Source organism: Prinia subflava, chromosome 3, assembly GCF_021018805.1.
Source record: "Prinia subflava isolate CZ2003 ecotype Zambia chromosome 3, Cam_Psub_1.2, whole genome shotgun sequence".
Lineage (NCBI taxonomy): Eukaryota > Metazoa > Chordata > Aves > Passeriformes > Cisticolidae > Prinia > Prinia subflava.
The window spans coordinates 74575148-74592533 of NC_086249.1; the positions used below are offsets into that span (position 1 = coordinate 74575148).

General features: G+C 41.9%; 1 protein-coding gene across 1 annotated transcript; it reads right to left on the reverse strand.

The window, feature by feature from the left end:
• Window positions 1–68: 68 nt before the first annotated feature.
• NIPA1 (NIPA magnesium transporter 1) lies at window positions 69–15562 on the reverse strand. Its single transcript, XM_063392511.1, has 5 exons — window positions 15270–15562; window positions 11986–12033; window positions 7990–8080; window positions 6608–6768; window positions 69–5356 (listed from the first exon to the last, which is right to left on the reverse strand). The coding sequence occupies exons 1-5, from the start codon at window positions 15427–15429 to the stop codon at window positions 4845–4847; spliced, it is 972 nt and encodes a 323-aa protein (XP_063248581.1). The 5' UTR covers window positions 15430–15562; the 3' UTR covers window positions 69–4844.
• Window positions 15563–17386: the final 1824 nt, after the last annotated feature.

Below are 17386 nucleotides of genomic sequence, written 5' to 3' on the forward strand. Positions count from 1 at the left end.
AAAGCAGTGTGCGGGAAACTTGATTTCCCCTGACCCCATTTGCTAAAAACGAGTCACAAAACAAGCACTGCGCTAGAAATAAATCATTTATTTTAAAACAATACAGGTTAATAAATAGATTAGTTATCAGAAAACTTAATAAATAGCCTCTTATAATTTACACAAGGCAAATACAACATGCCTATAACTATTTTTTAAAAAGCAAAGAGAGTAAGCTTGACTTGTAAGCCATTAACAAATCTATATATACATTATTTGGAAGCTAATAAAATAAACTGTTTTTACGTAATCTGTAGTAACTATATTGCAAGAGCATTGAAGCAACCAAACCTGACATTGTATTTTTGTTGCCAACTACCTTTTCCCTATATCCCATTAGAACTACTTTTTATATTCCAGAAAAAAAAAAAAAAGGGAAATTAAGAAAAAAAATAAGAGAAAGTGCCACAGTTTAAAAAAATTGACTTTAAATACCCCTTTTGTGTAATATTTTCCAATATTTTCCACTCTTCAGAGCAACTGTCTGGGGAGGGATGTGGACATGGAAGGACCCAAAACAATCAAAAACAATAAAGAAACCACAAACTTATGTGCAGCTTTTAAGAAGAAATTTCTTAATCCGTAACATTTCAACATTGTTGTCTGAGACACTTGGGCACTAGCAATGATAACTGTTGACAACATTGGTGCCTAACACAGTACACATTAAAATTCTGCATTCTGTAAGACCACAGGTAGCACCAAAGAATTATTACAAAGATAACAGGTAACAGATAAACATCTGATAATGCTTGATTTAACAGTAAAACTTCAGCAGTTACACCATCTCAAGATAACTGGGGAATATCTGTAGAATCCTTGATGTCTTATATTTTTGAAACAAGAATGTGAGGGCGGGTACAATGTGCAAACATCTTCCCATTTAAAGCACCCCCTATTTATTTACCTCAAATTTCTTCAAATACAAACTCTGGGTTTTTTTTAATGAAATGAAAGCTAAACCTCACTTTCCAGGGTTTCAACGACTTAATCCAGTGTTTCAATTTTTCAGTGCTAGTTGCTTCAGAAAATACATATGTTCTCATATAAATCAGTATTATTAATAGGAAGCCTCACTTGTCAAACTGTGCTATGACAGGTTCTTATTAATGTTAGTTGCAGCTCACTAATAAATAGGCTCTATTTACACATACAGAGTCCTGGAAAGTCAATACAGCAGATAACTTGTTTAGCTATTTTCTTTTTTACAGAAGTATTTAAGGTGTAACAAAGTGGGGTTTTGGTATCAAAAAGGTTTCTATTGTTCTACTGAACGTTTGAGGGATTTTTGTGTTTGACACCTAATAGAGACCGTGACTGACAAATGCAAATCCTCCATACACTGAAGGGAAAATGATCAAAGGGCTATCCTCAAGTGAGTATCAAGTAAATATATTGGACAAGTGTAATAGAAATCAGACATACGGAGTGAAGTGCCTTTCGTGTGGATTTGAACATAATTCAAATGCGTTCCACCACTGTAATGAGTCCACTTTTTGTATGGGTAGCCTCTCCCACTTGTACTTTGCAATCAGAACTGAAGTCTTCTGGCTTGCAGCTATCAATGCATGTAACACAATGAGAACGTGAAAAGGGCAGACCCACGAGGGATGCCAGAGCTCAGGAGACAACTATGCACATTTGCTCCCTGAGATGATGGAACTCAGATATCTCTCTTACTCAAAGGGCTTACTTGTCAAAGGGGTGGGGAAAAAAAGGGAGAACAGCTAAAATTCATCTTCAACAGTGCCTCCTTTTAAATCAGAGAAGCAACAAGACTAAAAAAGGTAGGGCACCTAGAAAGAGGAGGGCGTGGGATGGAGGGGGAAAGAATCATATCAACAGTGACAACAGAAAATGCTAATATATTTCTAAAGTTAGAACTGAACCAGATCCAGGTACAGCAGAACTTGAAAGAACACTGCTACACATTGAACAAAGTAGCAAAAATAAAATCTTCAGTTACTTAGCATTCAAGAAGTAAAAGGCTGCAGATGATGTGCAAGGCCACGAGAATTTCTTTCACCTTATGTGCTGGCTTTTGACATCTTTGTTTTAAACACTAAGGTTAATTAGACATTTCTAGAAAGCTCATCACAGATGAGGAGCAGCTGGGGAAAAGAGAAGAAAATGACAATAAAAAACATTTATCAGTGGTTACAATGGTCAGAGGACCACAGAATATGGTTGCTACTTTATTCTTTCTCTGCATAGTGAGCACTTACCAAGTAAACTTCGTGTGCAGGAAATGTCAAGGTTTAGACAGGGCAATCAAGTTATTTTGAATCTAATATTTACTAATAATTTGCATATGCATCTAACATACTAGGACAGGCACTTTATAAATAATTAAGAATCAATTTTAAAACCAACCAAGACAAACAAATATGGCCCAAGGAGGAATGAGACTACATTTCCATTCTGATCTAAGGATTTTCATAGAGGTTAAAGGCTAATACAAAACCAACATACAACCCATGAACTCTGAAGCTGAATTTTGAAAAGACAACTTGACTGCTTCAGAAAACATTGTTTTAAAAAGTAGGCTAGTACAGACCTCGTAACCTATGTGCAGTTCTAGATTCAATCAAAAAAAAAAGGGAATTAATATGACAAAATATAAGTTCTGAGAACCAAGATACCATCTTCCAATCAATAATGGACAGAGGCTAGTTCAACCAGATTTCATAGCCCAATTACCCTCATCTACAATTCTCAAACTTTCTAAAAACCTTGCACAATATTTCAAATTCCATTACGGTGGTCTTTTTTCTGCTAGTGCTACTCTGTTTCACTAAGATACGCAGTTACTCTGTGCTGGCCTATAACAACGCACATTTCTTCCAAACTCAGAGCCACTCTCCTGCAATATGAAGTTTTAAAACAAGCTTGCAAATAACACAGTAGGGCTCTTACTCCCTCAGAACAGTCCCTTTGGAAAGCTAAATCTTTTGGATTCACTTCTGCAATTATTGCTGCCATTAGTAGGGCTTACAGCATTCATTTTAAATGAAAATGGTGGCTTACATTTTAAGGAAACCTCAATTCAGGTCAACAAAAAAATCACAAGAGCGGACAGTATTACTCCCCACTAATCAACGTCCATGTTCCTGTCAGGCATCTACAAAGCTACATGCATGATTTCTTGATAAAATGTTGTGAATTTTCTCAAATACTGTCTTGTAATCACATTGGGATTTTCTGTTTTCTTACGAAATGTTCTAATCTAGAGATGTTGAGTTCCACTGTACTCTTCCATTTTTGCACTTACGTGGAAACAAACATTCATTGCTTTTCAAGCTTTCAACTTTTTGACTCATGATATTTTCACTACCAAATATAAGTCAAACATGAAATTAACTATTTCATTCTTTAACATATCAATATTCTCTAAATGGTTTAAACTGAGCCGTTCGGAGTCATCCCCATTGTAGCTTAAGCTGTCTGTACTACTTGTCAAAATATTACAACTGAACTGTTCACACAAGCCTGTGTGTTACTGAGCTGAATGTATGTCCCTGTCAGTTACCTAAAACTCAGCTCTCTGAATGCTTTAGTTTTTTCAGTCTTTAACCTCCTTTTCCCACATTACATGAACATCAGACCACCATTTTTGAGCTATGAGAAAGCTCATCCTCTTCTCTCTCTTAAATTCCATTTTTTTTTGTGGTCCCTATTTGTCAGCTGTTTCACAAAATGGTCTCCTGCATTTAGTCACTAAACTAAAATAAAGGTATGCTGAACTGATTTCAACACTCCTCTTCCCATTAGGACTATGAGTTTTTCAGAAGCTGTCAAGGCATCCAGGGCTTTCAGTTCAGGTTTGTAAATTCTTTCAAAAACATATGGTCCTTCTAGATGCTTTATGTGTTTAGAATTTGAATATAGTCCAATACTGTAGACAGTGAAATTGAATTATTAAACTAGTATAGGCCATCTGAAACAAATACATTCACAATTATGCAGTATTTTTTGATTGCAAAGGCACTGAAACAGTTCTGAGCTGCTTACAAATAAGCCACCATGTAGGCAATGAGTCTGGGCATCATTTCCACATCCTTCAGAGTCTTTCTACCTGCTCCCTGTTAAAAACTGTCAGATGAATGCAGTATGTCTTAATGTATGTAAGTTACAAAGAAAATGAGTATCTGGACATTACCAAGAGCTGATAAGTAATTAGTGAAAGATATTTAAGGGTCCACTGCTCTGTATAAAGAATTCAGTTTAAAACTCCTGTGTCTTCACTGCATGGCAGATAAAGCTGCCAAGACAGTCACTAAAAAGAACAAATCTGCAGTCCATGATCAAACTAACATTTGTCTAAGAATTCACAGCCTTGACAGTGAAGACATTGCTATACTGAGATTCACAAATCATTCCACTTATTTTCCCCCCTTATTTTAAGGTATACATCACTTATGATGAAAGGTATCAGATTGAGTGCATTAGAAACTAATGTCCTCTGCCCACAGAAATTGCACCTCAGAAGACACAATGCAAGCTTTCACACAGGTCTGTCAGAATATTGACAGAGCTTTTCAGATGGGCTGCCTTTTACAGTGAGGAAATACATCGGTCTCTATGCTGACTCAATCAGTAGTTCCAATTAAGTTCATTTATTGTGTTGACTGGGTTACATGGACAGCTGTTCCTTTGAAACTGGATGGAGGAGTCCAATTCATTTCACATAGGCCACCAAATTGTCAGAGGGTAGTTACCAACCTGAATCCTATTTGAAACAGTGACCTAGAAATGAACAGCTCTGCATCCTTCCCTGAGCCATCCAGTTTCCCCTCAAAAATATTTTAATCTGTCTTCATGTTAGGTTTGTTTAAATCTCCAATATTGAAGTTGAATTCCTTGAAGACTTGTATAAGAACAATTCCAATAGATACTGTGGTGAATCCACAAGCCATGCCCAAAAAATCAACAACTCCTACATTACTCCACTCCCTGAAAAGGATGGCTGAAGCCAGCAGGACTAGGGTGGTAAACACAACATAGTAGATGGCACCAAACACAGAGGAGTCAAAACACTCCAGTGCCTTATTGATGTATCTGAACTGAATGATAATGCTACATCCCAATACTGCCAGAAGTACCAGACAGAGGTACAGAGCCCTTTGACTTGATGGGTTATTGTGAAAGATATCTTGAGCAGCCAGCCCAATGCCTTTTGTGCTAGGAACAGTGAAACTGCCCAACAGAGAGCAAATACTGATGTAAACCATAATATTAGTAGGTCCATGAGCTGGAGCTATCCAGAAGATAAGCAGGAGAAGCATTAGCAGCACTATGCAGAGATAACCCACGAAAACTGGAAAACAAAAAGAAAACAAGAAATATCAAGATGAAAACTCTCGGTCTTCTAAAGATTTTAGCAGGCAAATCATGTCATAGCAGTGACTTTCGGATATACATCACAATTAAGATTTGCTACGGAAGATAGATCCAAATCACTGAGCATCCAGAAATATTGGCATCCATGACTGATGATGTTGTCATCTTCTTTGGGAAAAACAAATAACCATGTAGAAAATTACACACTGTGGCACATTTGAGATGGCTTTTTTTGGCTTATTCTCTTTTCCATTAGGACTATAGTCTTTAAAGTCTCCTATGAGAGACAGAAGGGTAACCCTTCATTCCTAAACAGTTCATTAAGGCACAGTGTGTGGATCCAACAAGGTGCTTAAACAAAGTTAGATCTCACTAAGGTGAGCACATGAGTAGGGACAACTAGAACAAGCATAAGGCCATATCATTTACATTATACCATCAGTACGCATATAAGATCAGTGAAAGACATTTCATGTTTTAGAGTTTTAAAGAAATATATAGCCAATGGACTTTGTTCAGATTTAAATGGTAAATTGAGACCAAGGTATTTGTTTTCTTTTGTTTGCAGATTATTTGAATAGCTGATGTTATTAGGTTTGAGTTTCTCTCACTTAAAGCAAATACAAGAAAAACAATAGTTGGCAGTTTAGCTCTTAAGCAAGAAAAATAAAAATGGGCCTGGAACATATTAGTACCAGTATGTACTCCTCCAGCAGCTGGTGAGAAAGAACAGGCATTTCAGCATATGTCTCAACAGCCTATTTCTACATACCTTTATTGTGCAAAGAAATCTGGGAACATAACTGGTATTTAGTATGAACTTCTAATTAAAAAAGCATGGAGAAATAAAGGAGAGAAAAAATACAGGTTTTTTTTTGTTTTGTATAAAACAAATTGAGATCCCAGATTTATACTTTCATCTCTAAATAGCAAGATACAGTTTTTCATAATGTTATAAAATTACAAGTTCAGCTCACCATTGTTCTGAGCTTCCTGTGGCTTCAAAAGTATCCATGTTTTCCTTTCTGCACATATGTCCCAATAAATATGATAAACGCTAAGAAGAGCAGGGCATAGTTTTCTTACACTAAACCTACACTGGTTTGCCTCTGTCATGATTTCTTCCTAAGTCAATCTCCCTGTCTGCTAGAAGTGGTAAGCCTCTTCCTCAAGTGTACTCCAGCTCAGCCTCAGAAAACCATTATGAATTAATGACAAAACAAACTACCTGGATTTGTAAGCTTCTCTTCAAGCTCAGCCTGAGTCGTTACACTCTCGGACTTCGGGGAATGGATAATGAGAACAACAGACCCAGCACAGCTCAGCAAACATCCCAGCTTGCCAAGAATGTTCAGTTTCTCTTTCAGTAGGTAAGAAGCTAAGATGGACCTTTCAAAAGAGAAAGAAAAACAGAAGTTTGACTACATCCTGTTAATAATGTTCTAACAGTGCTGTGCCATATGATTTTTTTCTTTTAAAGGAATACAATAAAATGTTCATGTTCAAAATGTATTTCTGACTTATCTGAGGAAAGACTAATCCATTTGCAGTTTTACTCAATCCCTGACATCTCACCTTAGGAAAAAAACCCAAAACAGCACAACAAAACAAGACACAAACCCCAACAAAACTCCCAGCCACAACACCCCAAAAAACAAAACCACATCACTCCCTCAAAACTCCTCCCAAACCAACATCTGACCCCTGAGGCAGACATCTAACCCATTACCAATTTGGTGAGCTGTCACAAAGCCCCATTTTATAGGTGCTAAGCAGTCATGAGATAAAAGTGACCTTTGGTTACAAAGATCCCAGGGCTCTGCTCAGACATATAGCTGATTAAAGTAAGCAAAAATAAGTGGCCTAGGGTAAAGTAATAGGTGGTACTTAGAGCACCATCAATGTGTTACACAGTGGTAGAACAAAAGACAAACATGAAGCAATGCCACTACACTCTGAAGCAGATGACTAGTGCAGTCACAATTCAGCAGGCACCAGAAAAATCTCAAGGCACTGCACAGCTTTGTTTTCAAAGAGTTGTGCTTCTTCCCTGTAGTAGTTCCACAACTGTGGTTCATCTATTCACAAAACATTAGTTACATACTAAACTCCTTAAACTCACTGCCTTTTCTGTGCCTCCCACAAACGTAACTTCTAAGAAGCTGGGGGCAAGGAACTCCCTTGAGTTTTCCTCTTTGGAAAGAGGCCAGATCCAATGAAATGAAATCAGCATCAATAAACACATGTGGGCTGTGGGTAGCAGGGTAGAGAAAGACTGTGAGACAAAAGGAAAGATCTACATAGTAAGGGAACTGTGAACAAGAGAATAGGCAGAAAAGTCCAGAACAGCCACAGAGAAAAAAACAATGTTTATCTGTTCCAAATCATAGTGAGAGCTAAAAGCAGAAGATACTCAGGAAAATCTTTCTTCACCACTGCCTTCCCCCAGCCCAGCTTTCCTGGGGAAAACAGGAATAGGTGACATTATAGCACATCATGAACAGCCGTAAGTCTGACATTTCTCAGTGGACCTCCAGTGAGCAGAGTCCATCTGACATTTTATTAAGTAGTAACAACATCCAGATAAGAACAAGAAAAGCAAACTCTTACCCAAATGGAACGCCAAGAGCTCCCAAGGGCGTCACTAGCACAGTTGGGACTGCAGTGTAAGCCAAGAAATTCCCTATTTGACCCAGTGCCACTGTCAAGAGAACCAGAAATAAGCCTTTAAACCCCTTTGTAAAAATAAGTAATCAAAACTTGCCCAATATTGTTCGGGAAAGACTGACCTAACTGGAAAACAGATGTTACAATTTGCTTAGTTCTGTTAATTTCGCACATAAACAAGATGGCTGGAATTTTTCTATGGTTCTGTATTTGTTAATACAGCATTTATGTTTGCCACACAAGAGTATCCAAGTGGGTACAGTAAATAATCTCATTTGTAACTTCTCTTAGTTAAACATAAATAAAACTATGAATTAGAAACACTCATGGATTATAATCTCAGTATTACAGTCAAATATTTGTATGAGGACGGGTAAAAGCACATATAATCCATGGTTTCATCTTTAGAATGTGCATCTACATAAAACAAATCTATCTACTTGATTATAGTTCCTAACAGCAGTGTTACTTTTTTGGGGGGGAATAAAGACAGTGCTGAGGAATCTTCTACTGAAATACTAAGTACATGCATAAGGACTCTTCAATAAACTACATCAACTTTTCTTAACACTATGTAACATCCAAAGTCATTCCTGACAACTGTAAAAAGAACATGCCCCACAGGCCACCGTAACAGCCTCAACCTTATTTTTCTTTCCTCCAGTAAAAGTAAATTCCAAGATACACCACGGTATTGCACATCATAGCTGTGAGAACACTTCATGTGTTCGAGTTTTCAGTTCAAAAATGAAAGCTGGATAGTTTTGCAAGTGCTGGCAAGTTTATAATAGGTCAATATACTTGCATAGTTACTGGGTCTGTGGTAACTGGCAAGAAGCTTGAGATTGAACACAAATTACATACAGCTCAAATTTCCAGCTGCTGTTAAAAGCCATTATCGGCATTTAAAAACATTTCAAGAATCCAAGATGTCTTTATGCTCAGGCTGGCACTGCCGTCAACTATCAAAAATCATTACTATCATCCAGTTCTTTACATCTGCAAAGCACTCTGCAAACATTAATTAATTTACCAATTTAGCTCACATTATCAGTAGAGCTGAAGACCTGTGTAACCTACAGGAAATATGAAGGAGACAAACAAGCTTGCAAAACTGCAGAGTGTGGCAAAATTATACTAATTAAATCACTGAGGCTTTCTCTACGTGCAGGAGTGAGACAGAGAAATTGATGAGCAGCATTTCTAAGGCACATGAGTCAGGGGTGGTCTCTCTGTCCTGGGAACAGAGTAACTTGGTCATCAGCCTCAGGTTGTTTGGAGATCTGTGTGGCAACTCTGGCATTATCTTCAAGGCATCTGAAGGCATTGGGGCAGATCTCGGATGGAGAATGGTGCACAGCTGGCACTCTGCATTTCTGCAGATTACGTACGTACATTTCCAAATGACTTGGACAAAGTGTTGCTTTTTTTGGAGGTCAGGTGTCTTAACTTTCTGTTGGAAGAACTCTTAACAGATGGCACCAACATCAATCCATAAGGTAGATCTCTGAAGCTTCAGTCAGAACATATTGTAAGGCAACTGAACTAACTGGAGGTTTTCCATACCACCATGGAGTAGTTGTAACAGTCTCTTATCACCACAAATGACAGACTAGGACTACTTAACACCAATTTAAAAAAGAATCTCAGTAATTGTTGCCATCTACCTGATGTTAAGGACCTTTGCTGCCAACCTGTCCAGTCCTCTCTGAACAGAAGTTCCTCATCAGAAAGATAGTGCTGTAAGTCAAGACATGACTTCGGTTCTTGAAGGCACACCAAGCTTTTAATATGATAAACAAGTACCAGTACCCTCAAAGTTACTGCAACACAAAATTTGATGCACACTGGCATCAGTTAGCAAGGAGACCAGGAGTAGACCTGTACAGCAAAAGATATCTATTCTAGGCATGTCAGGAGGTTTATTTCAGACTAACTTCAGCTTGCTCCCACTAACTTAAAGTCTATTTGCAGCTCATATGCTTCAAGTATGTTCCTAGAATTCATTTTCCAACCTAGTTTCATTTTAAAGACCAGGTCAGGAGCTCCAACTCTATGAAGTGTGAAATACAGCCCAATCTGTGGTGACAAACAAGATGCACTTCACAAGTGTACTCGCTATCTGTAATACAACACTAATGCAGATGTTTTCACTGTAAGAACCAGCCACATCTATGCTGCTATCAAAACCTGCACTGAAACTAATTAATTAGATAATTAATTAGTTTAATGCTCATTGAAATACCTGTACACATGCTGCAATGATTCTTTTGACTACAGAGTAAGGAAAAGTCCCTTAGCAGATTCTGCAGCCCTTCCTTTGAAGTCTTCAGTAATCCAGTGGATCCCAGGGCCCCCAAACGGTTGGGCAGCATTATGCTGAGTCAGCATGCCAACACAGAAACACTTATTCACCATCTGAACAAATACCATGAGAACAAGTTGACACAGTTTAGATGGGTTTTGTTAGTCACCAAACCTCCAAATTCTCTGCTTGAGAAAATGATGCCAGCTGTTATCATTTCACCCAGATAACCGGGGGTATTGCAAATTCCACAAGTAACACCTTTCCCCTAACAGCACCTTTCTCTGCATCCCAAAGGTGCCTACCTGGCCCTTGCTATTGCTTTTTGTGACCGTGCTGCCATTCTGAGTCTATAATATCCAGAAGCAATTCTTCTTGCTCAGTTCGTCAGTAAAGCTACTGAGGTTTTGTTTTGAAATACCTGCATCTAGCTACTGGAAAAAAAGTCAACTCATACCATCCCCTTCAGTAGTTCTGCCTTCATTCAATTCAGTCAGCTCTTTTAAGCATGAAATTGTTTTCCCTGATTCATCAAGATAAGTCCTGTAATAAAACCTCCCTTTTCTAACTCCTTCTGCTTAGAGATTACAGATGGGAGCCTCAGAAGTGATAAATGGTGCACAGATTTATTTCTACTTAGGTAGTAGTGATCCAGTAAGGGGAGGAAGCTGTCAAAGAACAACTTAAACTCAGGTTCGATCAGCTGAGGACTTTTCTTCTGAAGCTCTGTGGGCTTCTACACTTGTTGTGAACTTTGTCCTTCAATGGGATCTATCAGTTTCCATTCCTTTTGCATTCCTTTTTAGGACAACAAAACCAAAAATCAGAGACTTACCTTGCTGCCACAAAACCAGGAGCATAACTGGACTCATATACTTCTCAGAAACAGCATCAGAACTTTCCAAACAATTCACAAAAGGCTGGATTAGAGTCTAAAAGTGGGGTATGATTCCAAGCTTGTGGGTGGAACTAGGGCTGATGTGTAAGAGGAGAAAGCTAGTTGCTCCCCAAGCTCCAGATTCCCAGCAGAGAATGAACTTGGTGTTAGCAGAGTTACAAAGATATTAAGGGTAAAATTACACTAATCTCATATCAGCACCACAGAAGGCTTTGCATTGATCTTGCAGATTAAAAGCAAAACTGAAACTGTATCTGTTGGAACTAGAAACCAAAAGAGGTTTGTTCTTTTTTTTTTTGATTGAGGCTGATTAAATGCTTTCTGATCTAAAACATAACATGTGCTCAATGAGGCCTTTTGTGCAGAGCGACAATTTTTAATTCAGCTTTGACTTTTATTAAAAACTGAGCTGACCAGTGCAATACAGAGACACAAACCATGCAGGAACCCAGAGTCAGAGCAGTGTGTGGCTGCCAAGGGCTGCAAGTACAAAATGGTTTGGAAATGTGGAAAGATGTCTGACTCATGTTTGTCCCAGCTCTTTGCCTTTGCAAACACCACCAGGCATGGTAGCCATGGTAAGAGTTTACTAAAAGTGGGCTATTTCTAGGCATGGGAATTTCATGACAAGGCAGTGTGAGAGTCAAGATGAAAACCTAGATTTCCTGACGCCTCCTATCACCATCTAAGCAAAGCTCTCATTAAAAAAAAAATTAAAACTTTTAAAGATACTTACTTGCAATGGTGCCCGACCACCATACTATATCAGTTAAGTACGAAGTACCTGGAAATATAGGAAAATATATTAGAAAAATATGAAATCACAATATTGGAATTAAAGAGTCTCAGTTATCGAGGACTTTCATCTTAAAACTTATTCTTCAAAGCAAATGAATGTGAGATTAAAAAAAAAAAAAAAAAAAAAAAAAAAAAAAAAAAAAAAAAAAAAAGAGAGAGAGAACAGTTTTGGATTTGGCTTATGTTTCCTAGTAAGAACTTCTTAAGACAATGTGTTAGTCAGAAGTTCTGGTTTCCAGTCTGAAGTGCCTATGTGACACTAATGCAGCATTGTGTAGAAAAGCATCCAAAATGTCACCAAATGCTTCTGAGGGTGACACTTAAACATACAAATTAGAACACTTATAGGAGAGCTGTAAACTTATGGAAACAGAACATGATTTGGCTCAGTTAGTTTGTTAATACAACCTCAGTGAAATTGTATTGGAAAAATTGTACCTCAGAAATTGTTCTGGCACACAGGTTTGGCAGGACCATAGTGTTGCCCTATCCTCCTGCATTCAAGCATTGGAAAGTGCCAATGAAGCCTCTGAATTCCTGACATAGTGCCCCGTTTCAGAGAGGAATAAAAACTCTGCATTGTCCTTAGTGCCTCCCAAATTGGAGGACGATTATTTTATTTTCACTGTCAAATTAGAAGCTCTTGCCTTGGGATGTGCACAGGTGGAGCCTGTGTACCACAGAAGTTCTGCTTCTGTAGAACATCAAGGCTCATGACCACTTCCCAAACTAAAGCATTACCTTCTCTGAGCACAACCTTGGCATCACGTTACACTCCTATGTTTTGCTCCTCTTTCTAGCAATATAGCTCTGCATTCATTTGGGAAGATGTCCTCTCAAAAGCTGCTGGAGTAGTAGGCAATATTGTACCTACTCTGAAATCCCAAATGGAAGAAAAACACAGTCATCATTAACTCTGGAGACATATAAAGTATTAAACACTTGAAAATCACACTATACAATTGAAAGGAGATGAAATATGACTAATGAAAATGGCCAGCTTTAGAGTGGGCGTAGTAATTTTTTAGCCTTTTGTTATTCCATATAAAATAAAAACACTGTTGGGGGAAGAAATTATAGAAAATATTGACTCAAGTAAGGTAACTTCACAAAATATTTGTCACCCACTGCTGTTTCTAACTAGACAAGGATTGCTAATTACATCAATACTATATTATTGATTCAAGAGAGAAGACACAAGAAACTTGAGGTGCCTCCTTGTTAATTATACAACACCTGCTGAAGACAATGGAAAAAAGACATCATTTGACACTGGCCATCACAGACTCACAGCTCCAACTGCCAGACTCAAGGAAGAACCCTACTGCTTTATAACACAAAACAGAGAGAAACCTGGGGTATTTTCCTGGATGCCTCCTCACTGAGCATGCCAAAGGAAAGAACTACAAAACGCTCAGCAAGATGCACAAACACCAGTGATACCTTCAGAACAGGAAGTCTTACAGCTGCCACCGCTGAGAAAGCAGACACACGCCCATCATTCAACCCAGTGCTCCACTGAAAGCTTTTCAGGAGTAAGTACACTCAAAATGGAAACTTCCTCCAGCTGCCTTGGGATGCAAAATTATTTTTCTCTTGTGTTTTCTCATTGTTTCAAAAAAAAAAAGAGAAAGTTTGTATGTATGATGCAAACGTGATCTCTCTGTGGACAGTCAAAATGGGTTACAGCCATCTTGGAGGGAGACTTGCGAAACAAAGTTTGTCTGATGCCCTTAAATGTAAGGTCATTGCAGAAAAAGCAAAAAAACCCTTTTTAGATCAAACTGCCAGGTTGTAGTAACATAGTTCCAAGCTTGCTTTGCTCCACTGCATTCACCCTGAACATGCTAGATGCAGCAGGCAATGCAAATGCAAGTACAAATATATATATATATATAAAATATTTATTTGTATATTATTTGTAAGTGTACATATAGGTACATATTTACAAATGTGCAATGTAGACAAAGAAAATATCTTGTCCTGGAACTAAAAAGGATTTTTCACAAAAAAGAGTTCCTAGAACTTATGGACACGTGCTCATCCAGAGATATCACCTACAAAACCAAATAGCTATTGACCACAATAATACAATTCAATCATGCAACCATCATGCAACCTGTGTTTACAGTCCTCCCCTTACATAAAAGCGTGACACTAAAAACAAATTAGTATTTTTTTTAATTGCATCTTCCTATATTCAAAGCATGAAAATGCAACTAGCCAATGCTGTTCAGCTGCATGCTTTGGGGAGCTCCAATTTCAAAATAAAATACACAAGATCTTCACACTTGTGAATTTACAGCTTTGTTTTGGCTAAACTGTCTAGACAGCACAGTCAGTTCCTGAGTATATTCACCTCAGGAAATAATAATGAGGCACGGGACTTCAACATAAAAAAGACAAGAAATAAGCTACTTCATGCTACTGATCTGTCTCTTCTCAAAAAGTGGAAACTACCATGTGACCGATATAACTTTGTGTCTGCGGAAGAGCTGGAATAAACAAGCGACAAGATGTGCTGGTGCTGTTCACGGCAAGAAACTATCTAAGCCACAGAAACTGGTGGTAAAGTCCCAAAAGTAGATGAAAAAGAAGACCCTGTGCATGGACAGGAGTGCACACAAGACACAAGTCGCCAGTGCTGTATTCCGGCGTGACAGCCCAGCGCGCTGACCATACCTCAGGAAGCTGTTGCTGATGCGCAGTTACCAACCCTCGCTGCTCTCCAGCGCTCTCGCATCCTGACTGACCCCACCTGCCGCCTCTCCGCTCAGTTATCGCCTCCCTTGCGCCTCGGTCACTCAGGGACCTCTCATGTCAAACGCGCTGAAGCTAACTGAAGCCGGCTGCCCCAGTCCAGGCGCCGGGAAGGTGTCCCCCACACCAGGGGACACGGCCAACCCCCGACACAGGCTGTGGCACAGCCGAGGGTGCCTGTCGTCCTCGCCCCGCGGGGCGGGCCGGGTCCCTCGGCAGCCCCCCCGCCCTCCGCTCCGGGCCGGCCGCCGCCGCAGCGCGGGCAGGGCTGCGGGGCGAGGGCGGGAGCGGCCCCGCGGGTGGCCGGGCCGGCCCGGGCCGGGGGAGCCGTCCCGCACGGGGCCGGGGCCGGGGCCCCGCACCCCTGGGAGGTTACCGGGGGGATTGCGGGGTGCGGAGGGAGGTCGGGAAGCCGCGGGAGGGGCGCTCCCGCCCGCCGCCACCGCAGCGCCGGGCCCCTACCTCTCCCGCGGGCCCGCACGATCCCCTTCTTCTGCAGGACGAAGGTGGAGCCGTTCACCAGGCTGGAGACCACGGCCACGCTCAAGCCCAGCGACACGGCGGCGGGGCCGGGGCTCTGCGCTGCCCCCTCGCCCGCTGCCGCACCGACCGCCATCCGCATGGCCCCGCCGAGAGCTGCAGGCGCGGCGGCTGCCCGGGCCCAGCGCTCCCGGCAGCGGCTCTGCGCCGGGACCCGCCCTGCGCTGCGCTGCGCCGCGCCGGGGGCGGCTCCGGGCGGGGAGCGGCGGCAGCCGCGGCTCCTGGCGCCCGTCCCGCCGGGGCGGCAGCACGGTGACGTCACAGCCGCGCAGCGCTGCCCCGACGGCCGGGCCGGCGGCACGGCTCGGCACGGCTCGGCTGGGCACGGCACGGCTCGGCACGGCTCGGCTCGGCTCGGCTCGGCTCGGCTCGGCTCGGCTCGGCTCGGCTGGGCTGGGCACGGCACGGCTCGGCTCGGTTCGGCTCGGCTCGGCTCGGCTCGGCTCGGCTCGGCTCGGCTCGGCACAGCTCGGCTCGGCTGGGCATGGCACGGCTCGGCTCGGCACGGCACGGCACGGCACGGCACGGCACGGCACGGCACGGCACGGCACGGCTCTGTGCCGCCCTTGTCCGCGTCGGGCGAGGCCACCCCGCTGCCACGGCTGTCGGGGGGCCCCGGCGTCGGGAGATACTGAGCAGAAGCTCGGAGCTGCGAGCGCCCATGGAGAGGGGTTGCGGGACGACATGTAGCGGGATGCGGAGTTCAGGGGGATGTGGAGAAACGTGCACAGGGTTGTGGAAGGAGAGGGGGATGACAGCGGGGCAAAGGGATGCGGAAAGAGAGGGATGCGAGTACACGTGCAGAGGGATGTTCTGCAGGACGGACGAGTCCCGCCGGGCCGGTGTCTCTGGTGCCGGAGCAGCGCTTCTTTGCCGCGCTCTCGCTTTGCTGTGGGGCTTCTAAAACTCACGTCGGCTCCCCGCTCCGCCCGAAAGCGTGCCATGTTGCCACGGCAGGGCCAGGCGGGGGTCAAGACTGCCCTCAGAGCCGCCACCGTGACCTGGAGCTGCGGCTCCATCCACCCTGCGAGGCCAGTGTGAGGGGCAGAGCTGGACAGTCAGCCAGGTGCGGGGTGGCTACACACTGGGAAAGCTTGGCCCTGCCTGGAGTCATGCACATTGCCTGAAAACTGGGGGATCCATAGTCACTCCTGCAGTAAATTAAAGAATCCACTTTTATTTCCAGTAAAGTGTTCGCTCTCTTCTGGTGGCACAGAGCAAGGTCAGATGCTCACATTTATGAACCTCCTCTCTCAGCTGTCATTCAGCATCTTCCAGGTTCTGGGAGGGCAGACCATGAACCATCCTGCCACTGCGGAGAAGGGCTGGAGATCCCTCTGGTAAGCAGTACAGCTGGGCCATCACAGGGCCACAGATCTCTCTGTGAGAGAACTCAGCCTCTCAAAGATGAAGTGCTGACCTGAAAGTAATCTTCCTTGCTCAGCAGAAATATTTCGTAGCAGGTATCTCACTGCAGTTCTTAGCATTTCCAGATATATGTTGAAATAGATCAATCCATAATGGATTCCTGTGGCAACATCCGTCTAAGGAAATAAGTTATGGTATCTTGGCTTAATATAAATGAAAATGGACATTTTTGTAATTTTTAACAACTGGATATGGTCCTTAGCATGTATTTTGACATTCTCAGGAAATATGAGTTAAGAGGCAAACACCTGGAAATATTTCTCTTGTCTGCATATTTCTTGGTTTGCCTATACTGTTTGAGGCAGCTGTCCTAGGAAGGCACAGGAACACTGTGATGATTTTTTAAGGTTTAAAGGCAAGATATGTAATACTTACTGCAGTAGTGCCCATATTTTCACATAGGTTTTTTGATCAGGTCATTGTATCAATACTGAATGTGATGGAAGAGAGGATTCATCCTTGTGAGACTCACAAGACCTGCAAAATGAGTACACAGGAGGTGGAAGAACAGTTATCCATAGCAACCCTTGGAAACAAAGATAGAGGTGAAGACAAATACAGTCTAATTATAAATATCCATTTCTGATCTATATACAGCCTAGTAACATGTA

Coding starts and splice junctions, on each gene's coding strand:
- NIPA1 (XM_063392511.1), bottom strand. CDS start 15,429: ATGCGGATGGCGGTCGGTGCGGCAGCGGGCGAGGGGGCAGCGCAGAGC. Junction 12,034..15,269: donor CGTGCGGGCCCGCGGGAGAG/GTAGGGGCCCGG, acceptor CTATATTTCCAG/GTACTTCGTACTTAACTGAT. Junction 5,357..6,607: donor AGAGAAGCTTACAAATCCAG/GTAGTTTGTTTT, acceptor TTTGTTTTCCAG/TTTTCGTGGGTTATCTCTGC.